At 35.8% G+C, this 19,561-nt stretch overlaps 1 protein-coding gene across 7 annotated transcripts in view; it reads left to right on the forward strand.

Moving 5' to 3' along the window:
* AKT3 (AKT serine/threonine kinase 3) overlaps positions 1-19,561 on the forward strand; it is a 365,144-nt gene that overhangs the window by 287,596 nt on the left and 57,987 nt on the right. For all 7 annotated transcript variants that reach the window (XM_054501224.2, XM_063668069.1, XM_063668092.1 and 4 more), the window contains 2 exons: positions 7,437-7,559; positions 16,658-16,786. In XM_054501224.2, coding sequence (XP_054357199.1) covers positions 7,437-7,559; positions 16,658-16,786 — 252 coding nt within the window. The remainder of the gene's footprint in view (positions 1-7,436; positions 7,560-16,657; positions 16,787-19,561) is intronic.

The raw sequence follows: 19,561 nt of genomic DNA on the forward strand, positions 1-19,561 counted from the left end.
TTTTATGTGCCCAAATTTAAAACATTGTCCTGCTCTTTTTCCCGGGTCTGGAAAAATGCCTTCAGCTTTTTCCCTCACAGTGACTCCAGGCCACTCCCCAAGTTAGCTCCAGGATTGGGAGAAACAAAGTGCTCTCCCTTGGCCTGGGTTGCTTGGATCCCCAGTGGAAGGGTGAGTCACAGAGGGGGAGGCTCCTTGCCTGTCTCACGCACTGGGGCTTCACTTCACTTTTATCAGCTGAATGCCATCACTGGGGCTGTTTGCTGGCCTTCTCCTCTCTGGGATCTGGAGTGTACTTCATGATTCCAGTAGATCCCTGTTTTCCTTCTTGAATTAAAGCTCTCAGAGTTTATCTTTATCTGCTATCTTGCTATGTCCAAGTGGCTGAGGCGTGCAGAAAGCCTGTAACCCACCATCTTGGGGAAAAGCAAAAAGTCTATTTCTTCCATTTCTTTTATGCTTAGAAAATTCTTCTTCATCTTGAGACTAGATAACTACTTGTACGTATTTTCTAGTTTTTTAATTTTATATTTGACTAATACATAAAAATTTTATTTTGTTATGAGGTGAAAATTAAATTTTATGTTTCTTCAGAGTTAATTATTGTTGCTCTATTTGTCATTTTCCCATATACTTTATCATATATTGTCATGTTCGAGTATTGTGTATTAAATTTTTATAACCTAAAATAACCTGTTCCTTGCTTCATTATTTCTTTGGTGTTTCATTTGTGTACCTATTCCATATGAATTGTAGTTATATAAGTCAATTTCTTTAGACAAACCTTTTTCTTGAAGGCACTATTTAATATGTTGCACCAAAAGCCTTCTGGTTCAATAATACCTTGGCTCACCTCATTCATTGTTTTCTAAAGGGTGTATTATTTCTACCTTCACATTCTCCTTTCAGCCCCCCTACATATGACAGCTCACCTTTGAAAAGTAACAGATGACCTAATTCCTAAGTACAGCAAATGTTCCTGTCTTTCTGAAACTATTTTCCCTTCACTTCTTGTATTCTTCCTTCCTTTTTTTATATCTCTTAGTATTCCATCTGAATGTCCTGTTCTGCTTTTTTCTGTCCTATGTATAGTAGTACCCTAAGATTCTGCCTTCACTTATCTTTTCAGTTTTTACTGAATTCCTAGACTATTCTTTGCTTTCTTAGTCTTAACAATATCCTTTCTATGAATGATTCCCATAGCTACCTTCATGACCTTGCGAAGCTGTGTTATCAAATGCCTATTTAGATATCAGCATGTCAAAATAAAACCCATTGCTCCTCTGTCCCCATTCCCATTCTTTTCCTTTGTATCAGCATCTACTCAGTCAGCCATAGAAAAACCTCAACATTGTTCATTTCTCCCTTGACCCAAGTGGTAAAAGCTAGTTCCCGCTGGAATATTGATTCTCTTTATATGTCTGTTACTACTACCTTAGCTGATGTCCCTCAGAAGCTCTCTACGAGCTCAAATATAACTTCTGATATTTCCAAACACGCTTATTCTTTGTCTTTTCTGCTTTATAATAATTACCGTAACTTTGGTAGAAAAGTTTATGTATCTGGCTCTTGTAACCAGATAGTGATGTTCTTGCAGATTGGTTTGGTTTTCTCTCATTGTGTCTGCAGCTTTTCATAACAGTGGTGATCAATAACTTTTTGTTGTACTTTAAAAATTGTTTAGCAGTCTGTAGTCTCAGGCATTTTTAGTTGATTCTCTCATTGCTACCCGAATTGCCTTTTTAACATTATGCTAATTATTTTATTTTATTTTTAAGTTCCAGGGTACATGTGCAGGATGTGCAGGTTTGTTACATAGGTAAATGTGTACCATGGTGGTTTGCTGCACCTATCAACCCATCACCTAAGTATTAAGTTCAGCATGCATTAGCCATTTTTCCTGATGATCTCCCTCCCCTGGCTCTGCCCCACAAGCCCTAATGTGTGGTGTTATTCTCCCTGTGACCATGTGTTCCCATTGTGCAGCTCCCACTTTATGAGTGAGAACATGCGGTGTTTGGTTTTCTGTTCCTGCGTTAGTTTGCTTAGGATAATGGCTTCCAGCTCCATTCATGTCCCTGCAGAGGACATGAGCTCATTCCTTTTTATGGCTGCGTAGTATTCCTTGGGTTATATGTACCACATTTTCTTTATCCATCTATCATTGATGGGCACTTGGGTTGATTCCATGACTTTGCTATTGTGATAGTGCTGCAGTGAACATATGCATGCACGTATCTTTGTAGTAGAATGATTTGTATTCCTTTGGGTATATACCCAGTAATGGAATTGCTGGGTCAAAGGGTATTTCTGGTTCTGTGTCTTAGAGGAATTGCCACACTTGTCTTCCACAGTGGCTGAACTCATTTACATTCCCACCAACATTGTAAAAGTGTTCCCATCTCTCTGTAGCCCCACTAGCATCTATTGTTTCATGACTTTTTAATAATCACCATTCTGACTAGTGTGAGATGCTATTTCATTGTGGTTTTGATTTGCATCCTCTAATGATCAGTGATGTTGAGCTTTTTTTCATGTGTTTGTTGGTCACATAAATATCTTTTGAGAAGTTGCTCACGTCCTTTGCCCACTTTTGAATGGGGTTTTTTTTTTCTTGTAAATTTGTTTAAGTTCCTTGTAGACTCTGGATATTAGACCTTTGTCAGATGGCTAGGTTGCAAAAATTTTCTCCCATTCTGTAGGTTGTCTGTTCACTCTGATGGTAGTTTCTTTTTCTGTGCAGAAGCTCTTTAATTAGATCCCACTTGTCAATTATTGCTTTTGTTGTAATTGCTTTTGATGTTTTCATCATGAAATATTGCCCGTACCTATGTCCTGAATGGTATTGCCTAGATTTTATTCTAGGGTTTTCATAGTTTGGGGTTTTACATTTGTCTTTAATCAATATTGAGTTAATTTTTGTATAAGGTATAAGGAAGGGGTACAGTTTCAGTTTTCTTTATATGGCTAGCTAGTTCTCCCAGCACCATTTATTAAATAGGGAGTGCTGGACAGATGCAGTGGCTCATGCCTGTAATCCCAGTGCTTTGAGAGGCTGAAATGGGCAGATCACTTGAGGTCAGGAGTTTGAGACCAGCCTGGCCAACATGGTGAAACCCCATCTCTACTAAAAATACAAAAATTAGCCCAGTGTGGTAGCACATGCCTGTAATCTCAGCTACTCAGGAGGCTGAGGCAGGAGAATTGCTTGAACTTGTGAGGTAGAGGTTTCTGTGAGCCAAGATCATGCCACTGCACTCCAGCCTGGGTGACAGGGCGAGACTCTGTCTCAATCAATCATTCAATCAATCAGTCAATAGGGAGTCCTTCCCTATTGCTTGTTTTTGTCAGGTTTGTTAAAAATCAAATGGTTGTAGATATTTGGTCTTATTTCTGAGTTCTCTATTCTGTTCCATTGGTTTATGTGTCTTTTTTTGTTACCAGTACCATGCTGTTTTGGTTACTATAGCCTTGTAATATAGTTTGAAGTCAGGTAGTGTGATGGCTCCAGCTTTGTTCTTTTTGCTTAGGATTGTCTTGGCCTGTGGGTTCTTTTTTGGTCCCATATGAATTTTAAAATAGTTTTTTCTAATTCTGTGAAGAATTTCCATGGTAGTTTATTGTGAATAGCATTGAATCTATAAATTACTTTGGCCAGTATGGCCATTTTCCCAATATTGATTCTTCATATTCATTAGCCTAGAATGTTTTCCCATTTGTCTGTGTTCTCTCTTATTTCCTTGAGCCGTAGTTTGTAGTTTTCCTTGAAGAGGTCCTTCACTTCCCTTGTTAGCTGTATTTCTAGGTATTTTATTCTCTTTGTGGCAGTTGTGAATGAGAGTTCATAAATGATTTGGTTCTCTGTTGTTGTTGTATAGGAATGCTTATGACTTTTGCACACTGATTTTCTATCCTGAGCCTTTGCTGAATTTGCTTATCAACTTAAGAAGCTTTTGGACTGAGAGGATGGGATTTTCTAGATACAGGATCATGTCATCTGCAAACAAAGACAATTTTACTTCCTCTCTTCCTATTTGAATGCTCTTTATTTTTTTCTCTTGCCTGATTGCCCCGGCCAGCATTTCCAATACTATGTTGAGTAGGAGTGGTGAGAGAGGGCATCCTTGTCTTGTGCTGGTTTTCAAGGAGAATGCTTCTGGCTTTTGCCCATTCAGTGTGATATTTGCTGTGGGTTTGTCATAAATAGCTCTTACTATTTTGATGTATGTTCCTTCGATATCTAGTTTATTGAGAATTTTTAACATGAAGCGATGTTGAATTTTTTTGAAGGCTTTTTCTGTGTCTATTGAGATAATCGTGGTTTTTGTGTTTAGTTCTGTTTATATTATGAATTACATTCATTGATTTGCATATGTGGAACCAAATTATGCTAATTTTTAACCTAAAATTCTTTCATACTTATTATCTACAGAAAAAAAATTCATGCTCGTGTCATGTTAGTAAAGATCCTAACCAATCTGATCTCATCTTTTTTTTCCAGAAGTCCTATTATTTCTCTGATTGTATACTATTTTTTGGCTACATGTGTTCCCTACATGTGTTTTCTTGCCATTGCTGTTTTTCCTCTTTAGTATTAATGCTTTCTAAATTTTTATTAATCACCTCCTATGTGCAGGTACTGTCCTAGGCTGTGTTGGAAATACAAATGGATAAAACTTGAGTAGCACTTTTTTGGAGATTTTTCCCTTAAATTTTCCATTATGAAAAACCCATTCTTCAAAACTTAGGTAAAGCTTTTTCTTGTCTATCAAGTCTCCTTACATGATGCCAGCACAGGTTAATCCCTCTTTGCCTTCAAAGTACTTTTAATATCTGAGTTATAAAATTTATCACAACCCTCTTTTTTTAAAAATCAATACCTGTGTCCTCTTCATTCATATTGCTTAATGGCAGGAATTGTCTTTTGTTTAAACCACTTTATTGAGTTATGACTGATATGCACAATGCTGTATCTATTTAATAGAAACAACTTGATGGGTTTGGAGTTAAGTGTATACTCATGAGAATGTTACCACAATCAATGCTTGTAAACATAAGAGATTCTGTCTTATCACTGTATTCCCTCTTTTTCTTCTCCAGTGCCCAGCAGTGACTTTAAAGTAATTGATACTCACTAAGTGAATGCTGAATTGAAAAGTTGGTTCAGAGCCAAAGTAGAAACTGAGAAGGATTAGCCAGAGAGTTAGGAGGCAAATCAGGAGAGAGTCATGTTACCAAACCCCAGAAATGTGTTTCAAGAAAGAGGGCAGTAGGTGATGTCCTCAGTTTCAAAATTGGAAGAAGCAGTGCAGACTGTAAATAGATTATTGGATTTGGCGATTAAGAGTTTGTTGGTTATCTTAACAGGAATAAGTTCCATAAAGTAGTAAGGGTACACATCAGATAGCAGACTGAGAAGTAAATTCTTTCCCTTAAATATAATTTTTAGCTGATATATTTATAGAAATTGGCTGGAAGACACATTGAAGATACATAGTCTAAATAAAGATCTAGAATCTTGCATATATTATATTGATTTAAGGAGGATCCATATTTTTTGTAAAGTTAAATGAGTGGGTAAGTAGGCTTGACATTCTTTTAAGAAAATTTAGAAACCTAATCACTATTTTCATCTCATTAGAAGACTACCGCAACTCCACATAGAGATCACACGATCTTTTCATCAAAGTTAGTGATATTTTCCATGGCAGAAATTATTTTAACCTGGAAAACGTGGCTCCTTCTACTTTCTATCCTTGTTAGGCTGGTAATACATTGATAATATATATCTAACTATATGAAATGAATGAATTTTTAAAAATATCCCTGAGTAATTGTATAAATGACTTGATTTTTCACATACTGTATGATTATTTAGAAGACATACTTAACATTTCTGTAATCAGAATGCCTTTTAGAATAGATCATGTGTTATGGTTTTAACTGACAACCTTTTTTACCTTGGTGTTTTATAAAATGATGATGCAGTCCCAATTGGTAGCATATGAGATTTGATAAAATACAGTAATATAGTAGGAAGCATTAAAGTTTAGAGACTGCAAAATATTTTAGTTTTAATATAATTATTGTTGTGCTACACTTTTGGGGGCTATAGGTGATATTTTCTCCCTCTCTCTCTCTCTCTCTCTGTTTACTATGCCAATGGGTCATGCATAAAGCTTATCTTATAATACGCTGTTAAGCGAAGGTGGGGGTGGGAATGGGGAAGAATGAATTTGTAGGGAGCCTGTTTTATGTTACTTGAAATAATGACTTTGGTGTGTGCAGAACAAATCTTAGTTAACCATAATTTTCACCAATTTTGTAGAAACATTACGAGTCAATGATCCATGTAAGGGAATAATTGCTGATCTTGCAGCCAAGGATACATTGGCTGATTGGTTCATTTTTTCACACACATGTATTGTGTATCTATTAATAACCATGATACCTGGCAATATACTCAGCACTGTGAACAATCTTTCATTGTTCTAAGCATGTTTCAACAACAAAGATTGATAGTCAATTCACAGTGCCTGAAACCTGCTCTTTCTTCATGTATGTTGTCCAGTTGAGAGATAATATTTGTAGTCTCTTTAATGAAGAAGTGGCCTATTGGAGAGCTGGGTGCTTGGTCACAGTAAACACCCAGTGAATGTTTGTTGACTATCGAATGGTATATGTTTTAAGAAGTTGACTAGGAAATAGATGGGCTTATACTTTTAAGTGATTATATGAGAAAGGACTGGCATTGTAGCTAATTATTATTGAAAATAGAATATACATTGAGAACTGCAATGGGAATAATGGATGTTTCTCAGTTCATTTTGGGCATTACTAAAATAAATTAAAAACGTAAAACCTTAAAGTTTCTCAGCATAGAAAATGTCAAATTATTGACATTTTCTATTTTCAATAATAATTTGACTTTGACTTTGAAAATATTTCTAGAGATATCACGATTAATCAAAAATTGTAGAATATAACAAGTTTGCGTAAATCAGTTTCAGCAAATTGACAGTCTTGTCTTTGAAATCAAATAATTAAGTAGAAAATATATCTATGCTTGTGTTCATTTATTTTAGTAATGTCTCAATACCTACTCCTTGAAGAGTGAAGCAACAGTATAGTGAGGGGGAAATTGCAATCTGATGATGCATACTTTTTTCCTCTGGTAACTGAAGGTTAAATGGGTAGCAAGCAGAATGCCTTAAACAAGATTGGTATATTGATTAAAACGCTGATTTAACAGCTCGCAGTTTCCCCTTGGAAACCTGGAAAAGATAAGCCAGCTGCTGTCTAAGAGTGCTCAGTGTCCACTGAGAGTACACTATCTATCATCACAATATGGTGATGAGAGGTGTTTTATGTTTGTGTTAATTTCCCCCACTAAATCAGTAATTATTACAATCCTGTCCCTGCTGTTTACCCTGCAGCTGTTTTTCCATTTGTCGAGAGAGCGGGTGTTCTCTGAGGACCGCACACGTTTCTATGGTGCAGAAATTGTCTCTGCCTTGGACTATCTACATTCCGGAAAGATTGTGTACCGTGATCTCAAGGTAAACAACAACAACAAAAAAAAAGTAATCAAAATTTGTTTTTGCAGAGACTATAGGGACAAACATAAAGTAATTACTACGTTATACAGTTTTGAGAAAAGCAGATTTAGTTGGGAAAAAAGCACTATGTTTAAAAATTTAGTTCACTACATTTGAAGGAAATTTTATTCACTAACATGTATGTAGTTGATTTATGTGTGAGTTTTTGATTTGCAAAGTAATTTCTGCTCGACTGCTTGGATCAAATAAAAATGTTAAACGTGATTAAGTCAAATAACTTCACAAGTTACATTTAAAACAAGTTTTATTATGTTTACAGAAATGTTTTATGAAGAAAGGTAGTAAGACTATTGGAAGGAACATATTCATTTTGATTTTAGCATTAACTTTGGGTGGTTTTAAATACCTGAAGCATTTTAATATAATAACCATTTATTAATGTGCCTCGTGTTTTATTTATGAAAGCACTTTATTTGTTCTGTTGGTAATAGTGTCTTGACTGCTCTAAGTTCCATTATGATGAGACCCTTAGGATAGCTCAGGATTGGCAAACTCTGTAAAGGGCAGATAAAATAATTTAGGCTTTGCTGTTCGTATAGTCTCTTTTGTAAACTACTCAACTCCATCATTGTAGGGTAAAAGCAGCCTCAGATAGTATGTAAATGAATATGTTTGGCTATATTCCAGTAAACAAAATAGGCGACGGGCTCAATTTAGTCCACAGGTTGTCATTTGTTGATCCCTGGAGTAACTCATACGAGGTAATAGTGATTCTCATGACAGTGTTATGAATTAGGTTGGCGACATTAAAGGAATTTGTACCACGACACATTTTGAATAAATTCTAGATGTTACAGTCTTACTTTTGTAAGAAGCAAATTGTGTATAAAATTTGACACAGAATTGCCTTATTGATCAAATACTATTTCATGTAACATAATGATTGGTAGAAACAGAAGTTGCATGAGGCTTTTATGAAATTCTGTTTTGTTTGAAATGAGGTGTATAGAAGCTATAAGATGTTGTATGTTGGAAAAACTGAACTATGTACCTATAAAACACCTAGATCAGAGATGACCAACTGTTTAAGTGCCAAAATGGGCTAAAGATTAATACAAATTAATAGTTCGATTGTATTTAGCCTGAATCTTTTTATAACTAGGAAATGTGGCAGAATTCAGCATTCATGTATCTGCATGGCCAGATAATCCTATACTGTCTAAATGTCTTAAATATCAATTTCTTTAAAGGAATTAGTTATGTGGCATGACAAAATGTGTTAACTTTCCAAATATACTTAGAAGTAGTTAGTTCTGCTCTTCCTGAGTCCACTTCTCGCATTCCCACTACATGTTTTATGAATCCTATTTGTAGGGGTGAAAAGGGGAAGGATAGAAACATGGAGGCTTAGATTTAAGGAAATTAGAACAATTTTGAAGTAATAGGTAACATCCAGAAAGCTTAAATTCAGAAGATTGAATTATTAGCTTAAAGACTGCTAAAGAAAAGAATGTTCATTTGATTGCAGAATTGATTATGGTCTTGGTCAGTATTTCTTCTTTAATCATTTCTCATCAAATGAATCAACATATTGGGGGGGCGGTGTGTGTGTGTGTTTTGAGATGGAGTCTCGCTCTGTCGCCAGGCTGGATTGCAGTGGTGCCATCTTGGCTCACTGCAACCTCCAACTCCCTGGTTCTGGCGATTCTCCTGCCTCAGCCTCCTGAGTAGCTGGGATTACAGGCATGTGCCACCACGCCCAGCTAATTTTTGTATTTTTAGTAGAGACAGGGTTTCACGGAGTTGGCCAGGATAGCCTCGATCTCCTGACCTCGTGACCTGCCTGCCTCGACCTTCCAAAGTGCTGGGATTACAGGCATGAGCCACCATCCCCAGCCAACATATTGGTATATTGAAGCTCATTAAGTGAGTTCCACTGCCCCATTCTTTCTGATGATGGAATTAGACTAAATTTGTCAAACTGCAATATAAAGTACCTACTTTATATATGAATATCAGTCAATTAGTTACCACATGCACAGTTCACCAAGTTTACTAGACAATTAAGTGGTCTCTGCTCCCTGAGTTTATTTCTTAAAAAATATAGCCTTAACTTAAAGATCTAAGTATATATTTAGCGTAGGACAGAAACTGTGAAGGTACACCTAGAAACATCCATGCAACATGAGAAATCAAACATCCAAAACTTACACGAATGTTATTTATATCCATAGTAACAGGATTATTTATAATACAATGACATATTTTAGGTAAGATCACAGAAATTTCGAGCTGTTCTTTAATTTATAGGTGATCTCCTTCAAACCTAGAAGCCTAGTATATGACTTACTAAAAGTAATGACCTAAGTTGATAGCAGTCAGGATTTTTGGAACTCATGAATCCTAGCTCCTTATTGAATGTTCTTGTCACTATATCATTCTGACTTGTAGAGTTGAAATGAAATTATAGAGGGGGGATGCATTGGATTAACTTTGGGAAATCTTTGTAAGCCTAAACTTCAAATTAAACTGCAGAAGGTAAGAGAATGAGTGTTTCAAATGTATTTATACCAGATGTATTAAAGAACATTATCATGAACTGATTTAGGTGCCCACTTTGATCAGTCTCAGATTTGTCTCTGTTCTCATTACTAATAAGTTTGACTTTGTTCAAATGCAAATCCAATTGCTATGCCTACAGTAGCAGCACTTCTCAAGTAAATCCATACCCGTTTGCCGCTGTCTCATTCACATTGGAGGCAGAGCCGCCTTTTATGTGCAGGTTAACTTAAGATATTTTTATCAGTTCCAGTTTCCTAATAAATTGGTGTTTATAGCAACAGAAAAATTGTTGAAACCTTTGTTGTACTTTAGAAAGTAAGTTCATTTAATTTGTCAATATACATCATGTAATGAAGTTTTATTTTTATTAAGGACCCAAATTCCTTGTGATTACTTAAGGAAAACTGCTGTTGCTTCATGATTGCCCAAAAATTCGAAGAAATCTCTTCAAAGACTTCTTCAGTAGTGCAAATTATATGTTAAAATCTTCTTTTCTGCTTAGCTCTTATTTTACAAATACAACCAATGACCGTGGCCATCTAAGCACAGCGTAGGCTGAACAGGGACATTTGCAAAGGTGAATATAACTATATTGGAATTCATTAAGAATTAATTTCTTGCTAGTTTATGGGAGAAAATAATACATAAGTTGTTGCTATTTCCTATTTGTAGAACATCTAATCTTGTTTTCCACCTAATGTGAGAAAAGATAACCATTTACAGTATTAATATGAGAAAGCACCAAATAAATTTAGATACTTTCTAACACTCAGTAATGGCATGAAGGGGTGGCTTCAGACAGTTTTATCATAGCCCTCCTCGTCCTCATCAGCTCCCTGATGTTCACCTCAAATAAATGCAGTTTGGGTGGGGAAAGCATGCTTGCTTTCCTTGCTGAGTCTCAAGACACTTTCCCCAGCTCCCACTTCTAACCAGATGGTCACTGGATTTCCCCCATATAGAAATCTTAAGCCACTGCTCTTCATTCCTTCCACTTCTAAAATCAAATTGTACTGGTATCGGACTATGTTCCTTATTCGTAATAAATTTGTAAATAGCCTGGCAACCTATTTGGGGTCTCTTTACATGATGAGTCCTTTCCTGGATTAAGCGGCTGAAGTGAAGAAACGTTTTTCTTTTGGAATTTCAGCACTGCTTCCTCATTCCATGGTCATTCAGTTTCTGCAGGTCAGCTTGTGACATTGTGGCACTGGATGCCCATAAACTTAAACCTGCAACGTGCAGAGTAGGAGTTCCTTACTACCTTCTTGGGCCTGAGTGAGTCTTGGTGCCTAAAACTGAGTTTGATGTATGTGGGCAAAAATGTGGTGTTATGAGTGAGTGACAGGAATTGTTTATTGCTATTGCTGCAGTAGTCATCGGAGCCCTTAGGAACTGCTATTTTCATTCCTTTGTTTAATCACAATGTCAGTCATTTAATTAAAATGATACCATATATATGGTGTTTTTAAACTTTCAAATATTTAGTCTGGCCTACATTCAAGCATAGCTTCTCAGACTGGGTGCAATAAACAGGTTACAACCATGCCTCGGCCTGCAAAGTGTTCAGAGAAGCTTCCAGGCCAGTGAGTTCTGGTTTCAAGCATCTTTTCCAGTGAATCTGGTATGCCCCACAATTTTCAATTGTTATTTTACTGTGAAATGTAAAAGGTTGGAAAGCATTGTATTAAAGACAGCTAGGATTTTTAAAGTTTAATTTTATGCTAGCCATCAGCAAGAACAGGAGGAAACATAGTAATTTTTGTTACAATTTTGTGCCCACTAAGCACAGGAAAAAAGATTTTAAAATCTACCATTTCTTCATATACACACTGAATCAAGACCCTCTGTCAAGTAATGCCTGTCCACTTCAACTGGGCAAAAAATGTTGCCTTTTTTTTGATGGAAATTCTATGACATATTATGTCTAGTTTTTTTTTTTTTCTCTCTCCTCAAAAGCATGACCTTTTAGATAACAACCCTCTGATAGAAATAGTAAGCATTACTTAGATTTTTAATATACAATCTTGTTTCTTATGACTTCGTATTTGACTTCATCACTACTTTTGTTAGTGGATGCATCCATTAAGCATAAGCATGCTGCCCTACTCTCTATCTTGGAAACTAAGATTGGCTGTGAATATCAAACAGATGCATGTAAAGTTTCATAAATTTAGAGTACCTAAGCAGTCAGTGACAATATGCATTACATATTGTGTGGCTAACAAAGGGAAGAAGGAAAGTGATTTAGAAGAGAAGACTAAAGAAAGATCATTTGTAAATATGTTTCTTCCTCCTTTACACAGTAGAAAGATTCCTAAAAATGTATGACTACTGTAAACAATGTAAATACTACTTACATTATGTTAGTGTTAAATGAACCAAGACAGTGATTTCCAGATGTTATTGATATATCTAGGCCATTGATATGCTTTGGAAGGACTTACAGGTGTTTCTGTGCATTCTGCAGGTTTACAAATCACCCTACTAATGGTTCTTGTATTTTACAGAAACTCTGTTAATGCATCCTGAGTAAAATTATCATGTATTGTATAAAAGAAGTGGACATTTTATTATCTCCTGATTTATCTTTATACAAGATTAGATTTGGGGATATTATTTTTTAAGCTAATATTTTGGTGGACAAGTTTTAGTCATTCATGCTCAGCAAAACGACATTTTAGCATGGTGAGAGAAGACAAAGTAATTGATAGAAGAATGTGGACACTACTTCAAAATAACTAGGAAATTATGAGGCTGGGCACAGTAGCTCAAGCTTGTAATCCCAGCACTTTGGGAGGCAGAGGTGGGAGGACTGTTTGAACTCAGGAGTTCGGGACCAGCCTGGGCAACATGGCAAAATACTATCTCTTAAAGAAAAAAAAAAGGAAGAAACAAACAAAAACTAGCAGGGCGTGGTAGTGGTGCGTGCCTGTGTACTTAGGAGGCTGAGGTGGGAGGATCAATTGAGCCTGGGAGGTTGAGGCTGCAGTGAGCTGTGATTGTGCCACTGTACTCCAGCCTAGGCAACAGAGCGAGACCCTGTCTCAAAAATAAGAAAATGATAAAATATTTGTGTTCTGTTTTTTTGAGACAGGATTTCACTCTGTCACCCAGGCTGGAGTGCAGTGGCACCATCTCTGCATATTACAACCTCCCCACACACCTCAGGCTCAAGTAACCCTCCTGCTTCAGCCTCCAGAGTAGCTGGCACCACAAGCGCATTCACCACGCACAGCTAATTTTTTGGATTATTGGTAGAGACAGGGTTTCACCATGTTGCCCAGGCTGGTCTCGAACTCCTGAGCTCAAGCGATCTGCCTGCCTCAGCCTCTCAAATTGTTGGGATTACAGGCATGAGCCACAGTGCCTAGCCTGTGTTTTGTTACTTAAAATAAATTATTGCATATTGAAAAGTATTTTTAATGCAGTCATTGAGCCAACAGAAATGTTTTATGGGGTTCCACTCTTGAACTTTGTTCTTTTCTTTAAAATACAGTGTTGTTTAGAAGAGCCCACATCATGACAATTTACAAATAAGCCATTAAACTCTTCATGTTTTAAGAAAAGATGAGTTCATTTATTCAATTCTTATGGTATGTTAAGTTTGCATTTAGCATCTTATTTAATTCTCAAAAATGTCACATTGGATTGTTACTGTTATTTACTTTTGTTTTATAGATGAAATTGAAGCACATCGAAATTAATAATATGCCCAAGGTCACACAGTGAATAAGGGATAAAGCTCAAATTTTAATATGAACCCTCTGACTTGAACCCATAGTCTTATCCATTTTGCTCTCTACTGCCTCCCAGGCAGTATGCTACCATTCCCCATGGCTATGACCCTTACCCCATCTCTCTCAATCATCCCTTAGGCTTCTCTTAATTTCTTACTATATCATTGTAATTTTTAAAAAAGCTAATTTATAAAACAAGTAGGGTAACCAGCTGTCTTGGTTTGCCCAGGACCGCCCAGTTATAGCACTTACACGTCCTGCATTCTGAGAAACCCCTCAGTTCTGGGCAAACTGGGAGTTGGTCACCCTCAGCCTATTCCTTACCCAAACCTATCCTTGCATCTCATTTCATTCTTCTTCTCACAACCATGATCTGAGGCTCAGAGATGAGATACGAGGTTACAGAATTAGGTGCAAGTCAGAATTTTACACACACATACACACACACAGAGCTTGGTTTTAAAAAGCAGTGTTTATACATTTTGGTTTTTCTGTATCTAGCCACTTCAAAAATAGCTTTGTCAAAATGTGGAGAAATAGTGCATCCTGTCTGTCATGTTTCCATGAAGACTTTCCGGTGCATACAAAGCATGTGCGGAGTATTGGCACATTACACACCAAACTAGATGGGAATGGAATGCTGTAAAAAGTACATTCACATTTTGTTCAATATTATGTATTATTTGGAATTTTTACAAGAATTGTTAATGTATTAAATTAGTAAAAGAGTATTCACTAAAGATCTTCAGCATTTTATATATTATATTTATATATTAAACATATTTTTAAAAATAACAGGGCATAGACATTTTTATTCAGTAAAACAACAGAAGCTTTAGTATATACTTAACGTTTCTCATTATGGCAAAGTGGGAGGGAGGAAGAAGAGAGGTTATTTGAAAGAGGTGGAAAAAAGAGAGAAACCAGAGGCTGAGATGAGACAGACCAAGGCAGAAAGAGAAAATAGGAGAGTTGAAGACTCTTGATGTTTCTGATTAGTTTCAATATGCGAGACTTATTGTCATTTGTGCAAATTGGGCTTGGTTTCTAGGTTCTGGCTGGTAGAGAAACAGGAAGATGCAAAATAACAGTTTGGATAAAATAAAAAATTTTAATTTGGTCGGGCATGGTGGCTCATGCCTGTAATCCCAGAACTTTGAGCGGCTGAGGTGGGTGGATTGCTTGAACCCAGGAGGTCAAGACCAACTTGGGCAGCAAAGTGAGACCTTGTCACAATAAAAAATTAAGAAATTAGCCAGGCATGGTGGCACGTGCCCGTGTTCCCAGCCATTCAGGAGGCTGAGGTGGCTTGAGCCTCGGAGGCAGAGGTTGTGGTGAGCTGTGATTGCACCACTGCACTCCAGTTTGGGTGGCAGAGTGAGACTCTGTCTCAAAAAGGAAAATTTTTTCTTTAAAGGTTCAGCAGTATATTTTATGGGTTCATTCAGCTTTCTGTAGAAAAAAATTGAAGCCAGACTTACCTCTGTGAGATATGCTATACATGAAATGTATATCAAGTGTTTGGTTTAGTTAGATGGCACATTGAAGTACTATAAAAAAGGACTTTTGTCTGTTCTGATCTTTGCTTCAGTGAACACAACTTGCCTAACTGTATTTAGTGTCTGGTTTATAAGACATTTGACAATATGGCAGAGAGTATGATAACATATTTTATGTGACTGATATGTTTATGTTCTTAAGTGGAGATCTGTTTTAAATTTGATATTAACTTCAAAGTCCAGGTACATTCTTTCAAATGTCATCACATTAAGGAGTAGAATAAGAATCTATTCCTTAAATAAAAGTTAACTATCATTTATCCTGTTAATATACTTTTCACATTTTGTATATTTTTTCAGTATGACAGAAGAAATACCTTTAGGTTGTGTCTACATGACTAGGCAAAGTTTGATGGGCCCTGAATACATAAGGCTGTATGATCACAACTCAGAACTCACCTGTATCTTTGTTTGATGATAATCATAATCTTAGGTTCAAATTAGCTCTAGGGGAACTGGCTGGTTACATTGTTATTTCTAATTGTGTTGGCTTTGCACAAATTCCTCCTCTCTTACATTTCATAGTTTTCCACTTGCGGCACATGATCCTGTTACTTGGTTAAATCTTTAAGATTTTCTTTGGTGTTTTGAATTAATGGGTTCAAAGAGGGTCCAACTTTATAACATTTATGCTATATATTTTTATTAACTGTTGAATGTTTGACTTTGATATTCTTTTTCTTTTTATGTTTAAAAGGGTTGGTATTTCTTTATTACAAAGAACTGCAAAAGAGGATATCGCCTTACCTTACAAAATAAGATTTAGGTTTGATTTACAAGCACCACCAAAAAACATTTCTGTAAGTGAATATTTTATAATAGCAATAGATTCCCAGGAGAAATTGTTGAAAACCATCTGTATATATCTAGAAGAAGATGCTCATCTCTTTGGGATTGTTTAGATCACATTTTCTTTTTTAAAAAAAGAGGATTGATGTTTGCTTTGAAAAGTTGATTAGGCTTTAATTTCAGAACTTACAAAATAATGGCTCTTAAAGCTATATCACTCATTCCCATCGGTTTAAAAATAGATAATTTTATCATCGTGAAGTATTTGATAAAACATGTTTCTTTTTACACGTGAAGCAACAGAGTTTGTAAGTACTGAACGTTCTATTAGCTACAACTGTGTCCCATTTCCAAAATACCTTACTCAACATTCAGTAGTTTTTCAAAATGGTATTTTCGTGTTGTTGAAGACTATAGAACAAATTATGTCATTTTTCTTAATACACAGTTGGAGAATCTAATGCTGGACAAAGATGGCCACATAAAAATTACAGATTTTGGACTTTGCAAAGAAGGGATCACAGATGCAGCCACTATGAAGACGTTCTGTGGCACTCCAGAATATCTGGCACCAGAGGTAGGCTTCGCTTCCGTTAATAGGAAAGTAACACTGACAGAAGGTTTTGCAAAGTAAACCATTTAAGCATTAAAAATTAACTGTAGTACCTACTACTTTTATCTATATTTCAACCGGAATCAAAATTTTTTGGCTCTTAATTTGTTATAATGGGGTATTGTAGGATCAAGAATATACTGAAATTAAATTTTATAAACTATAAGCACAAAGGTACTAGCTATAGTCAGTTAAATCAATTTTTATTTCTTGGCCATATCCATTTTATCTTGGCTGTACCCATTTTGATTCATTTATTAAAATAGAATAATTGGTTTCAGCAAGAGTATTTATATTTATAAACCATCTTGGACTTTCCTTAGAAACAACAGTGATTTTTAATTTATAGTATTGTGGGTTTATTTAAAATTATTTTATTGGGAAAATTATTGAAATGACAGTAGCTACATTTTGGAATTCATGTCAGAGGAAGCTCCAAACTGATAACTTCCCTATGCTAAGGGTTCCACAATAATTTATTAATTTGTTTATTCATCAAATATTTATTGTGTATCTGCTGTATATCAGGTACTTTTCTGGATGATGTGGTTACAGGCGCAAGACAGAAAAGGATCCTAGTCTCAGGGAACTTAACTTTCAGTGGAGGGAGACAGAATAAAAATAAATAAATAACATAATGTCTTAAGTTTCATAAACAAACAAAAAAGCAAGATTAAATGTGAGGGTGTGGTGTGGCTGTTGTAGATGGTGTTCCAGTTACTAATGCTGTGTAACAAACCACCCTAATACTTAGCAGTGGAAAACAACCATTTTATATAAAATAATGGATTTTCTGAATCAGGAATGCAGATGGGCACAGCAAGGATAGCTAGTTGATGCTCCACTATGTATGAGGTCTCAGCTTGAAAGACTTTACAGTGAGAGCATGATTCTATGGCTGGAGACTGGAATCATCAGGAAGCATCTTCACTCACATGTCTGACAGTTCTGCTGGCTGTCCACTGGTACCTTATTTGGGCTGTTGGCAGGAGCACTTATATGTAGCCCTTCTCTCCATGGGTCTGGACTTCCTCATAATGACAATTTCAATGCAGTCAGACGACTTTGGCTCTGAGCCCTAAAAGCAAATGTCCTAGGGAACACGTCAGAAGCTGCATGGTGCCTTTGTTTCCACCTAGTAAACCATCAAGACTATTAACTTTTTAAAAACTTGATTTCACAGATATTTTTATAACTGGAGTACAATTCATATGCCATAAAACTTACTCTTTTAAAATACACACTTTGGTGATTTTTAGTATGTTCACAGAGTTGTACAACTATCATCGCTGTCCAATTCCAGAATATTTTCATCACTCCAGCAAGAAACCCCATACCTGTTAGCTCCTCATTCTTCCTTCCCCCACAGGCAACCACTGATCTGCTTTTTGTCTTTATAGATTTACCTATTGTAGACATTTCATACAAATGGAATCATACAGTATGGAGTCTTCTGTGACTGGCTTCTTTCACTTAGCATAAAATTCAGTGTTCCTCCCTGTTTTAGCATGTTATACTTATTTCATTCCTTTTTATGGCTGGATAATATTCCATTATATGGATATACCACATTTTGTTTATTTGTTCAGCAGCTGATGTACATTGGGTTGCATCCATTTTTTGGCTAACTATGAATAATGCTGCTGCTATGAACATTTGTTTATGCATCTCCTTTTATGGCCTATTTTCAGAAGTCACACAACATCATTTCTGTCATACCCTTACTCCCTGAAGCAGTTGTAAGCTTGCACAGGTTTAAGTGGTAGGATAGAGACCACACCTTTACATTATAGAAGAGCATGTGAGATGGGAGATACTGCCACAGCCATCTTTGAAAAATAACATCTTTCACAGATACTATGTTCAGGGAAAGTGATGGTTGATGGAAAGTGATGGTACCTATTGCAAAGGTAAAAGGGAAGAGCTTTCCAAAGAGAGCAGCTGGTGCTCCATTTCCCCTCAAACTCCAATACAGTTATTGTGGCTATAGGCAAATAGGGAGGTGTTAATATTTGATGTGTGAGGGTAACTATTTAATGAGCATCTACTATGTGCCACATGCTGTGTAAGTGCATTACATCTATTATTTCATTTAACATTTGGAATAATCTTTGATGATAGATAGCAAATACAATTTTTTAAAGGTGAGGGATCATAAGATCAGAATATTTAAATGTTATCTGTACACAACTAAGAGGTGGTAGAAGTGTAATGAAGATTCTAATTAGTGTGTCTGACCGTAAAGCCCACTTTTACTTTTTAAACTACATACGTCCTGGCCTCAAAAAATCCTAATTTGAAGACCACTTACAAATAAAAATAATCGTAATTTTTAAATGAATGTTTTGTAAATGTCCAACAGGAAAACGTAATCAAAATAAATTAGGAAGTAAAATAAATCCCCAATGATACTAGCATTCCTTAAACATAAAGTAACTCATGCTGGTCTATTATTCTAATAGTTCTTTTCAACTAGGGATTAAATTTACATTTCAACAATGTTAAGTTATTGTAAATAAGTGCTACTATTTAAAATACAACAAATTTCCTACTATTATTTGCTTGCCAAAAATATAATTTTCTGTCTTTAAAAATTTGTAGTTTAGAATTCTCTATTTTTGTGGTTGAATTAGGTGTAACTTTAGTAACACTGTTTCTTGTTTATTCAAATAAAATATTTTCTAGAATAGAATTGTTTTTATAAATGTCACAAAAAATTATTTGTTTCTCTGGAGTTCA

The sequence above is a fragment of the Pongo pygmaeus genome, chromosome 1 (assembly GCF_028885625.2).
Source record: "Pongo pygmaeus isolate AG05252 chromosome 1, NHGRI_mPonPyg2-v2.0_pri, whole genome shotgun sequence".
Taxonomy (NCBI): domain Eukaryota; kingdom Metazoa; phylum Chordata; class Mammalia; order Primates; family Hominidae; genus Pongo; species Pongo pygmaeus.